Source organism: Lolium perenne, chromosome 3 (assembly GCF_019359855.2).
Source record: "Lolium perenne isolate Kyuss_39 chromosome 3, Kyuss_2.0, whole genome shotgun sequence".
Lineage (NCBI taxonomy): Eukaryota > Viridiplantae > Streptophyta > Magnoliopsida > Poales > Poaceae > Lolium > Lolium perenne.
In genome coordinates this window covers 37,955,024-37,974,664 of record NC_067246.2, presented here as the reverse complement: position 1 = coordinate 37,974,664, position 19,641 = coordinate 37,955,024, and the positions used below count along the sequence as shown (strand labels likewise).

At 49.0% G+C, this 19,641-nt stretch overlaps 1 protein-coding gene across 2 annotated transcripts; it reads right to left on the bottom strand.

Annotated features, from left to right (window-relative positions):
• Positions 1-15,728: 15,728 nt before the first annotated feature.
• On the bottom strand, positions 15,729-19,385 carry LOC127340726 (proline-rich receptor-like protein kinase PERK8). 2 transcript variants are annotated; one of them, XM_051366478.2, is made up of 9 exons: positions 19,052-19,385; positions 17,925-18,983; positions 17,437-17,826; positions 17,261-17,347; positions 17,102-17,172; positions 16,948-17,024; positions 16,723-16,870; positions 16,229-16,390; positions 15,729-16,120 (listed from the first exon to the last, which is right to left on the bottom strand). In XM_051366478.2, the coding sequence occupies exons 2-9, from the start codon at positions 18,838-18,840 to the stop codon at positions 15,893-15,895; spliced, it is 2,079 nt and encodes a 692-aa protein (XP_051222438.1). In that variant the 5' UTR covers positions 18,841-18,983; positions 19,052-19,385; the 3' UTR covers positions 15,729-15,892. The 2 variants fall into 2 exon arrangements, with proteins under 2 accessions (XP_051222438.1, XP_051222437.1); XM_051366477.2 differs by having other exon boundaries at positions 17,925-19,385.
• Between the last annotated feature and the right edge of the window lie 256 nt (positions 19,386-19,641).

Genomic DNA, 19,641 nt, shown 5'->3' with positions numbered 1-19,641 from the left:
CTTCAACAGAGAAACTCGCAGAGGCCAACAAACGTGCCGACACACTTGCTCAACAACTGAAGCAAAGTGAAGCGGCACGTAAGAAAACCGAACTTGTTGCTAGTGAAGCCAAAGCAGAGGCTGATGAAGCCAAAGCGAAGATTGCTCGTGTCGAGGATCTGCAGAAAAGACTTGAGGATGCTGAAACTGCTTTAAACGAGCACAAAGCTGCACAGGCTGATCGTGAGCAGGGGATCCTCAAGCGCCTGAAGTCACAAAGTCGACGCACTCAAAGTAATATTATTGATTTCTTCTATTTTTGTGCTACCCGCTGTTTCTTGTTATTCACCAACGTTTTGTTTCATGGGGCAGACCAAACAAACCAAGAGTTTGACCTGGAGAATCCCGACAATGATCCTCTTCTTGACGCACTTTCTTATCTGGAGCTTCATGGAGCCGAAATTCGTGAAGGCGTGGCGAATGCTAGTGCGGGACTGTCGGCGCTGTTCCCCTACTTCTTCCCGAAGAAAGAGGAGCCCCCGACTTTCCTTACCCTTGCCAAGAGCTTCAATTCATCAGATGACCTTGGACTGAAGATGCGCCAGGAAAACATGAAGATTGCTATCGAGAGTACTGTTGCCTTGGTCGCTGACAGCCAACAATCTGTTGATTGGATGAAGGTTGGCGACACCGATCAGATAGAGCAATCGAGATGGAGGTCGCTGATTAAGGCAGCCAAGCCCAACACGAAGAAAATCTTGGCCTATCTCGGGATCAAACCAGCTTCGACTCCTAGCTCATCAAGGCCGGAGGTCTAGTTGCATGCCTCTTTTGTTTTTCTTTCTCTGTTTCTTTTGCTCTTGTCGCCAAAGTAGTTGTTTGGCGACACGTACTTCATTAGCTCCACTGTAAGGCCTTTGTAATTATTCCGAAAGATTAATGAAAACTCTATCTTTGCTTGTTGATTGATGTTGTCTTGTTTTATTAAATTTTAGTTGGTATTTGATAACTATACTCCATCTTCCGCTCCTTCCAATGTTTCACCTTCTTCTCGCTCAAGGAGAACTCTTGCTGATGCTACACCTGTCGAAGATTCCTTGCCGCGAGAATTGGATGAACTTCGGCAGCAACTTCAGTATGCAAAGAAGCAAACACTTGTGATGACGGAGAAGTCTCGTAAGTCATCTGAAGCCAAAAAAATTGCACTTCAGCAAGCTCGCGAGGCCATGGCTGCTAAGGAAATCGCTGCTTCCGAGGCTGAAAAGGCGATTACTCGAGAAAATTTCATGCTCGAGTTAATGAATGAAGCCAGTGCGGATATGTCGGGTATGCTTGTTTCATCCTTCGATATCTTCCGTTTTCGTGCCACGTCTCTTAAAGTTTTCTGCTTCGTTGTTTTAATAGGTTCCTTTACTGATGCTGTTGCCGAAGAAGAGAGGGTAAATACTAGGACGAACCTCCTTGTTAACCTTTCCCTTGACCATGGTTCTCTGTTTTGGGCTACCCCCGAGAGGACCCGCCAGATTGTCAGATTTCAGGATCGCACCTCTCAAACTCGCGACTTCCTTGACTTCTGTACCAAGACCCTGCCCATGGTTTATAACTCCATGTTTCCTCGGAACGTTCAACCAACAACTCTTCCCGAGTTAATGGAGAAATTTAAGGATGCTCACAAGATCCATGATTTTGTCAGAGCTCAACTGGTAGCTGGCCCCAGATTTGCTCTTATCATGCTTCAGATCTGCCACTCAAATCTTGACCTGACTCAAGTTGTTGCGAAAGTTCATGAGAAAGTAAGGCGCCAAAGAATTGGTGTCGACCGAATTAACACGAAGGTTTCGCCTATAGCCGAAGAAATGATTGAAGACCTTCTTCGGATGGATGCCGACTTTTTTGCAGATGGTCATTATGCTGATTTTCTTGGCGCTGCTCCTGAAGAAAACAGGATTACCCTTGATAACATATTGAATCATGACTGATTATTTTCCTTTGGTAGATGACTCTTCTTTGTAACCCATGATTGTGATTATATTGTGAAGCAATCATCATATTTCTATATTTGTATAGCCCCCGAGTGTTTCGGTGGCTATTTCCTGTATTTGTGTGTTGCGTGGTTTTGAACCAAGGCATTTATTCAATATGTAGTTTTGTCGAGAATCAGCCTCCGAGCTTTTTTATTAAGTACTATTTTGTATTTTTATTGACTCGCGAGGTATTTTGATACCAAGGCGAAGTTTTTTTCTTTTTTCGAGGAACTATATTGAAATTCGTCGGGTCGGAGACTTTTGAGCGTGTCGATGAAGAAAAGTTATATTGATACTATCTTTATTATATTGCAGCACCACGAGCCCGCCTCATTAAAAACCTTTCCCGGCCCCACTCGGTGCCCCGAAAAAGGAAAAGAGTGCGTCTGAAAACTCGCGGGCGTTTCAGTACATTGAAGTTTTACAAGGACTATATTTCAGCTTTTAAGCGTAGAAACGCCTGAGTTGCGCCACGTTCCAGGGGTTTTGCTCCTCCACCCCTGTCTTCGTGTCCTTTATCCTGTATGCTCCTCCCCCGATTACTTCCGTAACAATGTAAGGGCCAAGCCATGGTGACTCGAGTTTTTCATGACTTTTTTGCGTGAGCCGAAGAACTAGGTCTCCCACCTGAAAAGATCTTGGCCGCAAACGTCGACTGTGGTAATTCTTCGAGTCCTGTTGGTATTTGGTTACCCTTGATAGTACTTCGTCTCGAGCTTCGTCGAGTGCGTCGACGTCATCTTCCAATGCTATCTTGGAAGTTTCTTCATTATACTCTGTGACTCTGGGGGAGTCGTGCTCTATTTCTATTGGCAGTACTGCCTCTGCTCCATGGACTAGGAAAAACGGGGTCTCCTGTGTCGCTGTATTTGGTGTTGTTCGGATGCTCCACAACACACTTGGTAGTTCTTCTGGCCAGGTATGTCGAGCTTTTTCCAGTGGTCCTAACAGGCGTTTCTTGATGCCATTGCAAATGGTGCCATTGGCTTTCTCGACTTGCCCATTGGTTTGAGGATGTGCAACTGACGCAAAATGCAACTTAATACCCACTTCTTTGCAATAATCTTTGAATTCGTGGGATGTGAAGTTACTGCCATTGTCTGTGACGATGCTGTGGGGCACTCCAAATCTGAAGACGAGGCCCTTTATGAATTTTACTGCGGATGCTCCGTCTGGTGAATTTATCGGCTTCGCTTCTATCCATTTTGTAAATTTGTCAACAGCTACTAGCATGTATTCCTTTCCTCCTGGCCAGGATTTGTGTAACTTGCCCACCATATCAAGTCCCCATTGGGCAAAAGGCCATGATAATGGTATTGGTGTTAGTTCTGCTGCTGGAGAGTGAGGTTTTGCGGCAAACCTTTGACACGCGTCGCACGTTCTTACTATTTCCTTGGCGTCCTCAATTGCTGTTAACCAGTAGAATCCTGCCCGAAAAACCTTGGCTGTAATAGCTCGACTACTTGCGTGGTGGCCACATATTCCTTCGTGTACATCCTTCAGAATTATTCTTCCTTCTTCAGGTGTGACACACCTTTGCAGGACGCCTGAAATACTTCGTTTGTACAATTCTCCTTTGATCACCGTGAAAGCTTTGGAGCGTCGAATTACTCGCCTTGCCTCAACTGGATCATCGGGTATTTCTTTCCTGAGGATGTATGATATGTACGTCTGCATCCATGGTATCTGTATCATCATGATCAGGTCCTGATCTTCTTCTTCTTTTTGCTCTTCCTTGGAAGCCCCCGAGGGTTTCTTCTCCTTCTTTTTTGATTTTGTCGATTTAGTAGATCTCTCTGTTATCTCTTCCCAAAATACACCTGGCGGAACTGCAAGGCATTGCGACCCGATGTTTGCAAGAACGTCGGCTTCGTCGTTACTCAATCTGCTAATATGATTTACTTCGCATCCATCGAACAACTTCTCGAGCTCGTTGTACACCTCCTTGTATGCCATCATGCTGTCATTGACTGCGTCACATTGGTTCATAACTTGCTGAGCCACCAATTGTGAGTCGCCAAAGATTTTTAGTCGAGTTGCACCGCAAGCTTTCGCCATCTTCATCCCGTGTATGAGGGCTTCATATTCTGCTTCGTTATTGGATGCGTTAGGGAACGTCATCCGAAGGACATATTTTAACTTGTCGCCTTCAGGTGATATAAGTACTACTCCTGCGCCAGCTCCTTCAAGTCTCTTGGACCCATCAAAGTTCATGGTCCATGTTCTCGACAAGTCTGGGGGTCCTGTGTTTTGCAGCTCCATCCACTCTGCGATGAAGTCTGGCAGAACTTGCGACTTGATTGCTTTTATTTTTTCATACGTGATGTCCCGAGGGGAAAGTTCGATTCCCCAAAGGGAGACATGACCCGTAGCTTCTGGATTGTTTAGTATATTTGACAAGGGAGCTTCATTGACCACTATGATCGGGTGTGCCGAAAAATAGTGGCGCAATTTTCGTGCTGTTGTGAACACTCCATATGCTAGCTTTTGGTACTGAGTGTACCTTTGTTTTGAGGGCGATAAAACTTCGCTGACGAAGTATACTGGCCTCTGCACTCCATGGATTTTTCCTTCTTCTTCTCTTTCGACAACTAGCACCGTGCTAACCACTTGGGGTGTGGCTGCGATATACAGCAGGAGAGGTTCCTTTTCCTTCGGCGCCACCAAAATTGGTGGTGTCGAAATTGTGCGCTTTAAATCCTCGAAAGCTCTGTCGGCCTCTTCGTTCCACTGAAATTTATCTCCTTGTTTTATCAGAGCGTAAAATGGTAACGCTTTTTCTCCCAGCCTGGCGACGAATCTGCTCAAAGCTGCGACTCGCCCAGTTAGCTGCTGTATTTCTTTCAACTTTGTTGGCTTTCTCATTGTTACTATAGCTTGTATTTTGTCGGGATTTGCTTCAATCCCTCTTGTTGAAACTAGAAACCCCAGAAGTTCTCCTGCTGGGACGCCAAAAGAACACTTCGTCGGGTTCAATTTTAGGCAGAATTTGTCGAGGTTGTCAAAGGTTTCTTTGAGATCCTCGATCAACGTTGCCCCCTTTTTTGATGTTATGACGACATCGTTGATGTATACTTGCACGTTTTTCCCAATCTGTGTCGCCAAACACTTCTGCATCATCCTCTGATATGTTGCTCCCGCATTTTTTAGACCAAAGGGCATTGTTCTGTAGCAAAACACGCCGTAAGGTGTAATAAACGCTGTCTTTACTTCATCTTCTTCCTTCAATCTGATCTGGTTATAACCAGAATATGCGTCCAGGAAGGAAAGACGTTCACATCCAGCCGTGGAGTCGATAATTTGATCGATCCTCGGGAGGGGAAAGTGATCCTTTGGACAATGTTTATTGAGACACGTAAAGTCGACGCACATGCGAAGGACTGTCGTGTGTTTCTTCGGCACCATCACTGGGTTAGCTACCCACGTGGCTTCTATAGATATCTCTTTGATAAAACCAGCATCCTTCAGTCGATTTATTTCTGATAACATAGCTTTGCGGTTTGGTTCTGAAAAACGCCGCAAGGGTTGTTTGATTGGTCTCGCGAGAGGATCTAAGTTGAGGTGGTGCTCGGTAAGTTCCCTGGGTACTCCTGGCATGTCAGCGGGACACCATGCGAAGATTTTCCAAAGGTTTCACGGAGGAACTTGACGAGCGCGCTTTCCTATGCGGTATCCATATTTGTTGCAATGGACGTCGTCTTTTTTGGGTCTGTCGGGTGAATCTGCACCTCCTTAGAATTTTTCTCGGTATTGAAAGTTGATTCTTTATTTGGCCTTCCAACGTCTGGTAGCACGTCGTAGTCAGTCATACTTTTTGACGCCAAATACTCAGCTTGCATCCCGAAAGTTTCTGATAGTCGATGAAAATCCTTGTCGCACTTATCGGCTAGGGCGAAGCTTCCTTTGACTGTGATTGGTCCCTTTGGTCCAGGCAATCTCCACAACAGGTATGTATAGTGTGGCACCGCCATAAATCTAGCATATGCTGGTCGTCCCAACAAAGCGTGGTACTGCGACGGAAAATCCACGACTTCAAATTCCAGCCTCTCGATTCTATAATTCTCTCGGGTTCCAAACTGAACGTCGAGATTGATCTTCCCTAATGGATAATTTGGCTTCTCTGGTGTGATACCGTGGAACCTTGTGTCTGTTGGCTTCAAGTTCGCTAAGGATATGTTCATCTTCCTCAATGTGTCTGCATACATGAGGTATAAGCTGCTGCCGCCGTCTATGAACACTCGAGAGACATCAAATCCCGCAATGACTGCTGGCAGAATAAGTGCTGACTGCCCTGGTCGAGGGACTTGTTGCGGATGATCTGCTATGGTAAAACCAATATCTTGCCCTGACCAATTAAGATACTCGACAGTTGGTGGTGGCATTTTTTCTGCCATAAACACCTGTCGTGAGATTACTTTTTGAGCTCTATTTGACGGCCTTGCCTTCTGAATCATCGACACCGCTCCGTGAGAGTTGGGATCAACATAAGGTGGTGGTGGTGGTGCTGCCGCTATTCTGAGCTGATGTCGATTGTCTTCTGTAATCGCGGGAGGAGGTGGTAAGTGAATCTCGCTCCTGGGTTCTCGAGGATTTCTCTGTGCTGCCCGAGCGTTAGCGTGCTCTGCATACCTGAACATTGCCTGGAAATTGCGATGTCTTTTCCGCAGTGCCCTGACTGTCTTTTACCGTTGCTGTCGATGAAAAAGTGCATCTGACACGGCCCATTCATCATGTCTTCAGGGGACACGAAGGGCCTTGGGAACCTAGGCCCGCTATTTTGCCTGTTGTTGCGAGAATCATCCCTGTTATCACCTCGCTGTTCACCGCTTCTCTGATAATCATCTCTGTTGTTTCCTCCTGTGTTTGCCCGAAAACCTGCCGAAATTTGCCCTGGAGCGTCATAGTTCGGGTACTGCCGAGGAAACCGTCGCCTTGGTTGATAATTTCGACCACGGTCCTCCTCTGGGGACCTGTGCCGTTTGTTGTGGACAGCGTCTTCTCCATCTGCCCATCTGTTTGCTATTTCCATTAACGCGGACACTGTCTTTGGATTGGTCCTTCCCAAGTCCTCGACAAAATCTCCATGCCTGATTCCTGCGACAAACGCATCTATTGCTCTCTCGTCAGATATATTTTCTGCCGAGTTTTTGATGATATTCCACCTTTGGATGTACTTTCTCATTGGCTCATCTGGCTTTTGTCGACATGCTCTCAACTCCTCTAACGACGCAGGTTTTTTGCACGTGGATCTGAAGTTCTTGACGAACACGTCCTCGAAACTTTCCCAAATTGTCGATAGATCCTGGAGTGAGTTTCTTTATCCAAGATCGTGCGGCTCCACTCAAATGCACCTGGATGCTTTGCATAGCTGTTGCCCTGGTTCCTCCTGTGAGCTTCACTGTCTCGAGATAATCAACTAGACAATCCTCTGGATCTTGAAGGCCGTCGAACTTCTTGAAGTTATCGGGTAACTTGAATCCTGAGGGGACTCGAGTTTTTCGGACTCTCCTCGTGAAGCATGGCAAGCCGCACATATCTTCGTCGTTAAGCTCCGAAGACTGCCGATGATCCCTTCTGCTTTGCCGCGCTCTGTCGACCCTTGCTTGTGCTGTTGTGTCTCTTTCTCCACTTGGGCCTTCAGGTGCTGCCGCTGTTGCTGCTGCAGGTCGTGGACTATTTTGCCTTGCCGCTCCTTCGGGAGGCGTTGATACAAACGCTGTCCCCATAGCTCCAACTCCTGCTACCGCCATATTGTATAGTGTTTCCCTTGGATCACCTGGAGGTGGTTTAGATGCAAGGATAAAAGCATGTGTCGCCATATACCCAGCCTCTGGTGTCTTAGGGATGATATTTCCTCTTGTATCTATTGACATAAAGGACATGTCGAGGTTTTGGACCAAGTGCTCTCTTTCTGCTTCGGGTATATGTTGCAACCTTGATCTTGCTCTGTTCCGCGCCTCCCTGTGGCTATCACCCGAAGTTCTAGATTGTCGGCTTAGATCTGCTCTTCTCCTGCTAGAGGCAGAGGCTGCCTCCTTTCTTCTGTTTAACTCAGCTGTCTGTTTTTCCAATTCTCTTGCAGCTCGTGCGAGCCTATATTGATATGCTTGCAATTCCTATGGTGTGGCTGTGGTGGCCATTGGTTCTGAACCGTTCATGGCTCTCGCGGCTCTATCCCACGCTGCTTGTGAAAGTTGAACTCTGTCTCGCGGCTGTGGCCCAACGTATTTGTTGCCCAGGCCTTGTCGCAGATTGGAGGGATCGACGTATGGATTTCCCAGATCGTCGAAAGCCTCAGATGTTTCCTCTTGATCCTCAATGGCGTAAATCTGATGATATTTTGTATTCAGATCTATGTTGGGTTTGGCGATATCATCGTTGAGATTGATAAAGACCTTGCCCACTGTGATAGATTTGTCGATGAAGTCGTAACTGTCGACATCGCTTGAGCCATCGCTTATATATGAGTCTGCAGATGACTCAAACGACATGTTGTTGAAGATCTTGGCGAGTTTCTCTCTTGCTCTGGTGTTGACGTAGCGTGTCGACGAAGTTTCTTCTTCTCCTGACTCGGTTGATGATGTATAGCTTGAAGGATCGGAATCGACCGCCGACGATCCCGACGAAATCGGAATTTCGACACGATACGATCCTTCCTTCTCGACGCGAAAGTGAAACCTTCCGAACGTCATCTCCATGGGCTCCGCCAGATACGCATATGCATCCAAACGGGAGGGTGGGTGAGGAACAAAATCGACAGGACCAGCAGCGATCTGTTTACCTCGATCCATTGCGTTGCTTGCGGTTGACGATGTCGAAGATCTTGAACGTGCCATCGAGATCAGATCCTTACGCCTCTAATTCCCACAGACGGCGCCAATTGACAAGGTATCAACTTGTCAATGCCTATGGATCGTAGGCTAGGGTTTAGTTGGAAGTAGAGGGCAAGTAGATCTCGAAGGTTTCAGCCGAAAAGTACTCGACGATTATGAAAACTAGGATTTGTAACAATGATTCGATGATCTCTTCGTCCCTCGACTCCCCCTTTATATAGGAGGTGAAACCGAGGTTTTCGTTTTGTACAAGTTACAGAGTCCGGGACGGTTTCTAACTCATCCCGCCAGATTACAAATAACAGTTCCTATTACAACTCTAACTTTCCTTAATATATCTTGGGCTCCCGAATCTTCTTATTCTTCGGGTAATGGGCCTTCAGTAAACTCCGGGTACTATCTTCGGCAGACCCATTTGGGATGCCTATGTCAGTTGCTACTAGGGATACAACATCGATGCTTTGTCTAAGGATATTTGTGTTGATTACATTACGCACCATACTTAATGCAATTATCTGTTGTTTACAACTTAATACTGGAGGGGGTGCGGATGCTAACCCGAAGGTGGATTATTTAGGCATAGATGCATGCTGGATAGCGGTCTATGTACTTTGTCGTAATGCCCCGATTAAATCTCATAGTAATCATCATTGATATGTATTGAATCTTTATTTGTCAATTGTCCACCTGTAATTGGTTCACCCAGCATGTTAGTTATCTTATTGGAGAGACGCCACTAGTGAACTGTGGACCCCGGTCCATTCTTTTACATCTGAATACAATCTACTGCAATCATTGTTCTTACTGTTCTTTGCAAACAAACATCATCTTCCACTCGATACGTTTAATTCTTTGTTTTCAGCAAGCCGGTGAGATTGACAACCTCACTGTTACGTTGGGGCAAAGTATCTTGATTGTGTTGTGCAGGTTCCACGTTGGCGCCGGTTTCACTGGTGTTGCGCCGCACTACACTCCTCCACCAACAACCTTCACGTGCTTTTTGGCTTCTACTGGTTCGATAAACCTTGGTTTCATACTGAGGGAAACTTGCTTCTATACGCATCATACCTTCCACTTGGGGTTCCCAACGGACGTGTGCTTCGCGCGTATCACGCGGCGGAGCGGCCACCGCTGCCGGGAGGGGGCGCGGGTGAGGCGCATCTACGCCGCGGCGGCGCGTAGCAGCGGGGCCATCGGCGGAATCGACCGGCGGCGGCTGAATTTCGCGGCGGCGGGAGGTGGGGAAATGAGGGCGCGGGGGGGGGGGGGGGGGGATTTCCTGCCGTTGGCTTTTCGCGCGTGCGCAAAGCGTTGCCGCGCGCTGTAGCCGACATGTCACATATGGCGCTCCGGATTGTGCAAAACGCCGTGCGCCCCAAATTTTTGCAGCGCCGCGCCTGCTGGAGCGCCTGCCTTCTTCCCGCGCTCGGCATACCGACCGTTTTTTTGCAGCGCGGCCTATATATCGCGCCTGTTGGAGATGCTCTTATTTTGTGATTGCTTCGCGAAGGCGCCCTTGATCCCTGACGTGGAAATGAATGACTTGGTTGCGATGATTGTTTCGTATGTGTGGTGGGAACGGCGCCAGGCCACGCACGGTGAGTCGATCCAAGCACCGGCTAAAACGGCACAAGCGATATCTACTTTGACATTAAACTACTCAAGTGCGAAGAAGAACAAGCTAGGGATTGTAAGGCATGGACAGACTAAGCCTCAAGAGGACTATGTCAAATTGAATGTGGATGCCGGGTTTCGGCGCTGATGCAGGTACACGGGTGCAATTCTTCGTGATCACCGGGGTTTCTTCCTAGCAGCAAGCTGCAGTGGTATACCATTTGTTTCAGAAGCATCAACGGCAAAGGCTCGAGCACTACGAGATGGCCTTCTTCTGCTGGCCAAATGGGATGCAATCGACTAGAGATCAATTCAGATTGTATAGAGGTCATCGACGTGATGAAGAATGGAGAAAACTCGCTCGGCCCTGCCGCAGCTATCTATGAGAAGTGTATTTTTCTTAGTCGCAATTTTACTGAGGTTTTATTTGCTCATTGCCCCTGGGAGGCCAATATGGAGCACATGTATTAGCTAGTCATTCAGAGGGTGCCCAATCGATTGTATGGATTGAGGAACCACCTGATTATCTCAGTAGCATTTTAACGGATTATGTATCAGTGATTCCAAATTAATAAAATCCGTCATGATGGCTTTCCCTCAAAAAAAAAAGCTGGATCTTGCAGTTTGGGATGGAAGCCGGGAGCACTACAATCAGCAGCGTTTTGTGCCAGATTTCCGGGGGTAACCTTGACATGCCTCTGCTTTGCTATGTCTCGGTGGAGAAAGTAGCTGCTAATTCTAGCTGTTAGCACGAACCACCTACTAAGCACTGAACTGAGCTTTCCTCCTCAGAAGGCTAACCTAGTTTTTAGCACATAAGTTTTGCAGTTTTTCGGGGGGGCGTTTGGTCGAATCTGTCGTAGGACACAAAAATTAATCACATTTCAGCGCATGTTCGAGATAACAACAAAGGATTACTCCTAATCTGCCACGTGAGACGCACACCGACTGAAGAACACTCTCGTGGCCGTACCACCGTTTTGTCAGCAGTGACAGCATCATTTCCTTCTCAGATGGTGCACATGATATGATTGGTATTTGGTAGGTGGCGTCCAGTTATACCCAGTTTTATGGACCAGCATCCCACATGAGAATTGAGGTCAAATTTGGCTACTGGCTCCTGTGCATCCCATCTGTAAAGGACACCAGATAGATTGGACCTCCATTTCTGGTTGTCCCCAGATATTCTGTCAAATTTCACCCCTTAGAGCATCTCCAGCCGCGTCCCCTAAAGCATCCCCAAACCGCGCCGGATTGAGCGTTTGGGGGACGTGTTTTGTTCGTGCCGCGTTTGGGGGACGTCGCTCCCCAGCCGCGTCCCCCAAACGCCGCCCCCAAACATTTAAAATAATTTTTTTAACACATAAACCATTTACATCAAATGTAGCATATGAATAAAAATGTTTGCGAGGATTATTTTCAAATTAAATTACAACAAACAATAAAACAAGTAATCAAATATAATAAATAGGGCTAGATGCTACATCAAGGTGCCACGGTATTTCCTTTGATCCTCCACAAATGCTCAACGAGATCAGCTTGAAGTTGCTCATGCACATTGTTATCACGGATCTCTGCGTGCATGGCGAGAAAATCAGCAAAATCTGCAGGCAACTCATGATCAACCTCCGCGAGAGGGCCTTGACACTCATAGGGACCAACATGTGACCTAACATGATTCTTGCGGTCATCCTCGATGATCATGTTGTGCATGATCACACAAGCCTGCATCACCTCCCACATTTGGTCGTGAGACCAGCTTAGAGCAGGGTACCGGACAATGGCAAATTGTGCTTGAAGCACACCAAATGCCCGCTCGACATCCTTCCTGCAAGCCTCCTGTCGTGTAGTAAAGTGAGAATTCTTCAGACCTGATGGATTCGAGATTGTTTTGACAAAAGTGGCCCATTTTGGATATATACCATCGGCTAGATAATAGCCTTTGGTATATTGGTGGCCATTGATCTCATAGTTGCATGGTGGAGCATGCCCTTCCACTAGTCTGCTGAACACCGGAGACCGCTGCAACACGTTGATGTCATTGTGTGATCCCGCCATGCCAAAGAAAGAATGCCAAATCCACATGTCATAATCTACCACAGCTTCAAGCACCACACTGCAATATCCATGACGCCCTTTGTATATACCTTGCCAAGCAAACGGGCAGTTCTTCCATGCCCAGTGCATGCAATCGATGCTTCCAAGCATTCCAGGAAATCCTCTGGCAGCATTTTGTGCCATGATCCTTGCAGTCTCTTCCTCAGTTGGCCCTCTCAAGTAGTATTTGCCAAACTTTCCCACCACAGCTCGGCAAAACTTGTACATGCACTCAATGGCAGTAGACTCACTCATGCGAAGGTAGTCGTCCCGTGTATCGGCAGTGCTCCGTATGCAAGCATCCTCATGGCGGCGGTGCACTTCTGAATGGACGAGAACCCGAGAACGCCTACAGCGTCGACCTTGAGCTTGAAGTAGGGGTCGAACTCTCGAACGCCGTGGAGGATATTCATGAACAGGCCCTTGCTCATCCTGTACCGGCGCCGAAGATTGTCGGCATGTGTTGCCCCGTCGGCGAAGTAGTCGTTGTGCAGCATGGCATGCCCCTCCATCCTCTGCCGGGGCTTCGACTTCCTTCTTCCCGGCCTTGATCCTCCGCGGCGCGGCCTCTTCCTCTTCTCCGCCTCAGCGTCAAGCATGTCCTGGAGGGACGCGATGATCAGCAAATGCTCCCGCAGGTCGTCGTCGAACGCTTGCTCGTCCTCCAGCAGCAGGGCAACCATCTCATCGTCGCTGTCCATGGCTAAAGCAAAATCAATGGTTAAAATTGCGCCGAGGCAGACGACGCAACAAACAGCGGCCAATCGCGCCTACCTGGCAAGTCGTCGAGCACCTTCTGTGCGCGGAGGTGGGGCGGATTTGACGGCGCGTTCTGGGACGCGTTGGCGACGCGGCGGCGGCGGCACGACCGGCGGGAGCCCCAGCCGCGACAACGGTGCCGCCTCTCAGCAGAGATCAGACGCCCAAACGGCCGGGAAATCCAGCGGCGGCGGTGGGGTGGGAGGCGCGGGAAGGAAGGAGCGACGAGAAAAGAGGCACGGACCAACGGTTTATGCAAATAGTCGCCGACATGTGGGAGCCCGCCTCGCTTTTCGTTGTGTCCGGCGTCCCCGAAGCGTCCCCTGTGGGACGGGGACGGGCTCGGGGCGCCGGACACCGTATCGGGCCGCGCCGGACAAAAATGGGCTTTGGGGGACGCGACTGGAACGCTTTTTTTTGTCCGGCGCACCCCAAATCCCTCTGGGGACGCGACTGGAGATGCTCTTATGTTTCTAGAAGGAAAATTATGTGTTCATATTAAAGATGTCTATGTCATCTGTTATACTTACCATTCTAACTGATTAGAAAATGGGCTACTATGCTCCGTCTATATAGAACTAAAATTTACATTGTGATCCAGATAATACCCCCGTCTATATAGAACTAATATTTACATTGTGGATCCAGATAATACCGAGCTCCGGGCGGTCATGAGGATAGTTTCACCATGCTAGGGCATCTCCAGCGGCGCGACACAAATGGATGCTGAGTGACCGTTTGCGTTCGCTATGACCGTAAATACGTCTGGCATCCTCTCCAGCGGCGCGACGCAAAGTGACCTGGCCGTCCGCAGAGACGCAAACATGCCGCATATTTGCGGCAGGTTTGCGTCTCTGCGGACGCTGCGCGGACGCGAACTGTCCGCTCGCGTCTCCACTGGGCCCGCCTGGCAGCGAGTCTGCATCGAGGGCATCGCTTCGACGATCAGCGTTTCCGCGTCTGCGCCGCAGCCTTCGCCATCAATGGCGTGGCTGCCTGTTCTGCGCGCGCACTGGCGGGCGGTGGCTGGGCTTCTGCGCCGCCTTCAATGGCATCGTATCCCGCGCGCGGCCACCCTTAAAAGTCCATCGGCCGCGTTCCTCCTTCGCCCACACCTCCACTCGCACCACCACCGCCGCAGCACCATGGGGAAGAAGAATGACTTCGAGGCCTCCGGCAGCGGCAGCAAGAGGGTGCCGCTCCCCGTCACGCTGGGAAGGCTCATGCACGGCAAGTGGTTGCCGTGTGAGGCCTGGTCCGGCGTGCAACTGCCTGGCGGCTGGCGGCTCAGCTACCGCCGGGTGCCCATCCCTCCAGTCCCTGCGCGCGAGCCTGATCGGAGCGCGGAGATCCGGCGAAGGAGGCGGTACCTGCCGTCGGACCTCCACGCCGATCCGGCGTACGCCATCGACTCCGAAAGTTGGCGTACGTATCTGTCGACCGAGACGGATAGGAGAAGAAGGGCGGGCTTCATGGGCGATAGGAGAAGAGGAGCAGCAGTAGGCGTTAGGGTTTTGTTTTATGTTTTAACTATGTAAATTATGTTTCATGTTTAAAAAAAATGATTTAGCAAAAAATGTGTCGTGCCGCTAGAGCCACCCTGACGCAAACGGACACGCGGTCGATTTCGACCATTTCGGCCGACGCAAACGTACGCGACGCAGACGCTAAAATGCGTCGCGCCGCTGGAGATGCCCTTAGAGCATCTCCAGTCGCGTCCCCAAAATGAGGTTTGGGGGACCGCGGACAAGAAATGGGGGAAAAAACCGTCCAGTCGCGTCCCCCAAAGCTAATTAGCGCCTCATTTTGTGTCCGGCGTCCCCGGTAGAGACTCTATGCGGACACAAAAATAGCGTCCACATGCATGCATGCAGCCCCTAGTCCCCACATGTTAGTCTCTTTCCCCACACTTTCTCTCACCTACTTTTCCCACATGGAGTGGTCCCCTCTATTAAAATGCATACATCCGAACGCTGTTTGAGGGACGCGGCTGGGAAGGGCCTCTTTTTTGTATAGATTTTTGATCTTTTTTTGTCCGGCGCGGTCCTAAACGTGCCCCAAATCATTTTGTGGCGGACGCGACTGGAGATGCTCTTAGTTTTCAGGACTTGAGGTAGATTGTATTCTTAACATGAAGATGGGCAAAGCAGCTTTCTTAAGGGAAAAAAAGGAAAAAAGAAAGAATGTTTTATCAGTAGGAAAAGAGAAGCATCACAGATATATTCCGTTTCCCATGTTCTCTCATGTGCAACGCACAGCCTCATCCACCCTCTGTGCTCGATGCAGACAACACTGCCGTGCATAATTCCATGTCCTGTCAGCTCTACAATCTGGGTTAGACAGAAAGGATACTCCCCAGGATTCCAAGGAAACTACAGAGAAGCAATTCGCTAGCGACTTGGCATGGAATTCCACCCAACAGTTAGTAAGTTTTCAGTTCATCGAATTCGTAGAGTCCAGGTCCTTACCACACAATGTACATACTTTCCGTCAGCCAAAAAGAGAACTCAAAACGAATGATCCACTCAAAAGAATAACATGGAATGAACCCAACCCGACGTGGCAATAATAACCTAGCTAATTACACTACGACTGCGGCTGCCTCGGCCCAGAGGCATCCACATCTCTACCCTGATGGCTGCTGTTCCAGCTGCTAGACTGGGTGAAATCTGTCGTGTAATCCTGGCTGCCAAATGCCATCCGCTGGAACAGCCTGATCTCTGCGGTGTTAGGCGCGTTGAACATCTCGCTCTTGCCTGGCTGGACACCGTTGTTTAGGTCGATGTCGGCTAGGCTATCAAGAGCGCGTACCACCTGAGAGGAGACGGATTGCGCAAATATTTATCTCTGGTTTCACAAGGCATGATGTAATTTCGGTTCTAATAAGGTGATGTGAACGGAAACTCATCTACATCCTCGTACCTGGCTCATCCGGGGCCTCCGGGGTGCCGAGTGTCGAATGCAAGCTGCTGCGGCTTCAATCATACGGAACATTTCGGCTTCGTTGAAATTTGTATCCAGCCTGGGGTCCAATAGCCCCCCTACATTGCCAGTCTCGAGTGCTTGTGTGAGCAATGGCCTAGCCTGCACATAACTGTGATGTCAAGAACTGCTTGGTGATCTCAAATGATCTATCGTTTCAACGAGTTATAACAGGATTATATCAAAAGCTGTTTTCCTCTACCTGGTGGGTATATTCTCCACCACTACCTGACTACACATATTACCTTGATGAACAATCATGAAAAATAATTGCAACTGAAGATGTGATCATCAAATGATTGATGAATACTTTGGCAAAATAGAAGATTTTTAAGATTCAATTACTAGTGAATGCGTGCTTTTCCGTTGCTTCGACAAGGGTGAAATGAAATCCTCATCAAGTATAATGAAGCCCCAGTAGCAAAAAAGCTTACCCACTCAACAAGGCTCTCATCACCCAATGGATTTGATGCATCAACAGGCTTTCTACCAGTAATGAGCTCTAAGAGGACAACGCCAAAAGAAAACACATCTGATTTTTCAGTCAACTTGCCACTAGATGCATATTCTGGAGCCATGTACCTAAATAAAAATATATTAGCAGAAAATAAGCAGATGTTAACTGTTATCATGTATGAATGCCTTTTTTGTTTACTTACCCAAAAGTTCCCATCACCCGTGTAGTTACATGCGTGGCAAAATCCATGGCTAGCCTTGCAAGTCCAAAATCAGCAACCTAACAGATGAACATAAGCCAATTCAATAACACGCATATTATGGTGGGTTCCCGAGTTATTTAGATAGCATTGTTACCTGTGCCTCAAAGTTATTATCCACCAAAATATTAGAGGATTTTATATCTCGGTGGATAATTCGTGGATGACCTGCCAAGGGTAAATGTATGTGTGATGAGAATAAAGTACGGGCAAAGAAGCACCTCGACGGAAGTAAATAAATAAGAATTAGCCTTACAATCTTCATGAAGATATGCGATCCCTCGAGCAGATCCAGCAGAAATTTTAACCCTAGCCGACCATTCCAAAACCGGTACTCCACGTCCTATAATGGCACAAATTAATACAACAATTCTTCAGTCATAATTCAGACCAATGCAAATGTAGTGCCAACATCAAAGGTTAACACTATACCATGGAGATGATAGTGCAGTGTGTCATTGGGCACAAAATCGTAGACAAGCAACCTCTGGTCACCCGAGATGCAATATCCTACAAGAGACACTAGGTGGCGATGATGGACACGACTGATGATCTCAACCTCAGCCTGGAACTCACGCTCCCCCTGCCCACTGCCATCTTTCAATTTCTTAATGGCAACCTCTCTTCCTTCGGGTAAGCAACCCTTGTAGACAGATCCAAAGCCACCTTCCCCGAGCAGGTTTTGAGCTGAGAAACCATTCGTGATGTTGTGCATTTCCTCATAAGTGAAGAACCGACAGTTGCCCATGCTGTACTCCGACATTGTATCTTTGAAATCATGACTCCCAACACTGTAGTTAGTTTTAGTTTTCTCTGAATGTCCTGAACAAAAAGTGGGTTCGAATGATCAGTTGAAGGCACAGGAATACATTTTACATAGCAGTTTCAAGATGTGCAGCAAGTGAAGTTTACCAAATTACCTAGTAACACTTGTGGAGAAGCAGAAGGCGAAGGCGACGGCATCACAAACCCGGCATGGTACCCCGTCATTTTTCTCCGTTTCTTCTTGTACCAAAACGCAGCTCCAACACAACTCAGCAGAAGAATAGCCACGACTACGCCAATGCCCGCCTTTGCACCATCAGACACTCCACCGCCGCTCGGCGAGGAGCTGTTGTCTTGCACCGAGGAGCTCGATGGCCTGTTTGAAACCGGGGTCTCAATTCCAATTGTTGGTGGAGTTACTGGATCATTTCCTGTAGATGGAGGGCCAAAGCCCGGTGCAGATGGTGTTGTGACCGGCGGCGAGGAGCTAGTGGGAGTAGGGATGGTAGGATCTGCAGAGACTGGGGAGGGGCTGGTGGGAGGTTTGATGGGATTCACAGAAGGCGGCGGCGCCTGTGGATCAGTTGTAGGTGCCCTCGGCGGCCTCCTATTGCGCGGGGGAGGTGCCTGAGCTACTGGTGGTGTCGTTGAGCTGTCCGGCGGGTTTGGCGGCGGCGAATTGCTCGGGGATGGAGGCGGCAATGCGGCCGCAGGGGGGCGTAGAGGCGACTGCTTGGGAGGGACAGCAGGCGCAGGGGGTGGCGGCACTGCACTAGGTGGCGGCAATGCGGCCTGCGGGGTGGGTGGTGGAGAGGCAGGAACAACTGGCGGGGGCGACACGGTGGCTGGAGGTGGCGTCGGAGAAGGGGGCGGCGGGGATGCTGACTGCGGGGGTGGCACGGCTGCGGAGGGGGCGGGAGGGGATGTCGGTGGGTCGGCCGGGGTGGCATTGGGCAGGGTCAGCGGAGGAGGGGAGGCAGGCGTCGGCGAGGTGGTGGAAGGTGGCGGGGTGGCGGAGGCGACGGGGGATGTTTTTGTGGCGCCTGGCGAGGGAGAAGGCGAGGACGCCATTGGAGCCTAGTACAGCAGTACCCAGCAGCTGCAGCTGCTATCTTCTTCTTCTTGGAAATGGAAGGAATTGTTCCATGCACCGAATTCGCAGAGAAAATCAAGGCCCCGTGCCCGTAGATTCCGCAGATTCGCGTAGAAAGCAACTGAGCAAAATCCTCCACTTAATTTCGCTTCACCTCTCGGCGGATTGAGAAATGCCAGGAAATCTCACCTGAATAACCGGAAGAGAAGTTTCTCGCTCGAAAAGATCCGAACCTTTCTTGCAAGAACTGAGCCAAGATCCCTATCTTCTGGCACGGATTCGCGCGAATTCTGGAAGGAATTGTTGAAGAACCAGCTGGAACAAAGACGAGAGCTTTGCTTTATCTCTAGAGGTGGACGCGGTGGCGCCGCTCTCAGATCCAGCAGTAAAGCGGTGGCATTGAAGGCGATGCAGCAAAGGTAACTGCAGAAACAACCATGAGAGCCGAGCAGAGGAAGGAGGAGAGAGACGGAGAGGCTCTCCCACTTGCTAAACCGAAATTTGCCTTCTTTTCCTCCCCCGTGATCCTGCCTGTGGAAATGTCTTCAATGGATTCCACTCGTCCACTCTACTGAGGTGACAGAGAGAGAGAGGGGAGAGAGAGTGTCGTGCAGTGCTGCCGTGCTGGGCAGTTGGCATGCAGGGTTGGAAAAAGACGCGTTTTGCAGAGATTTTATTTATTTGACCCCTCGATGTTTTTTCATTTAACAATTATCTTTCGTGTTGTACTCTGTTTTAGGGCATCTTTCAGTGATTTGGATCAGCCCGCACACAAAATG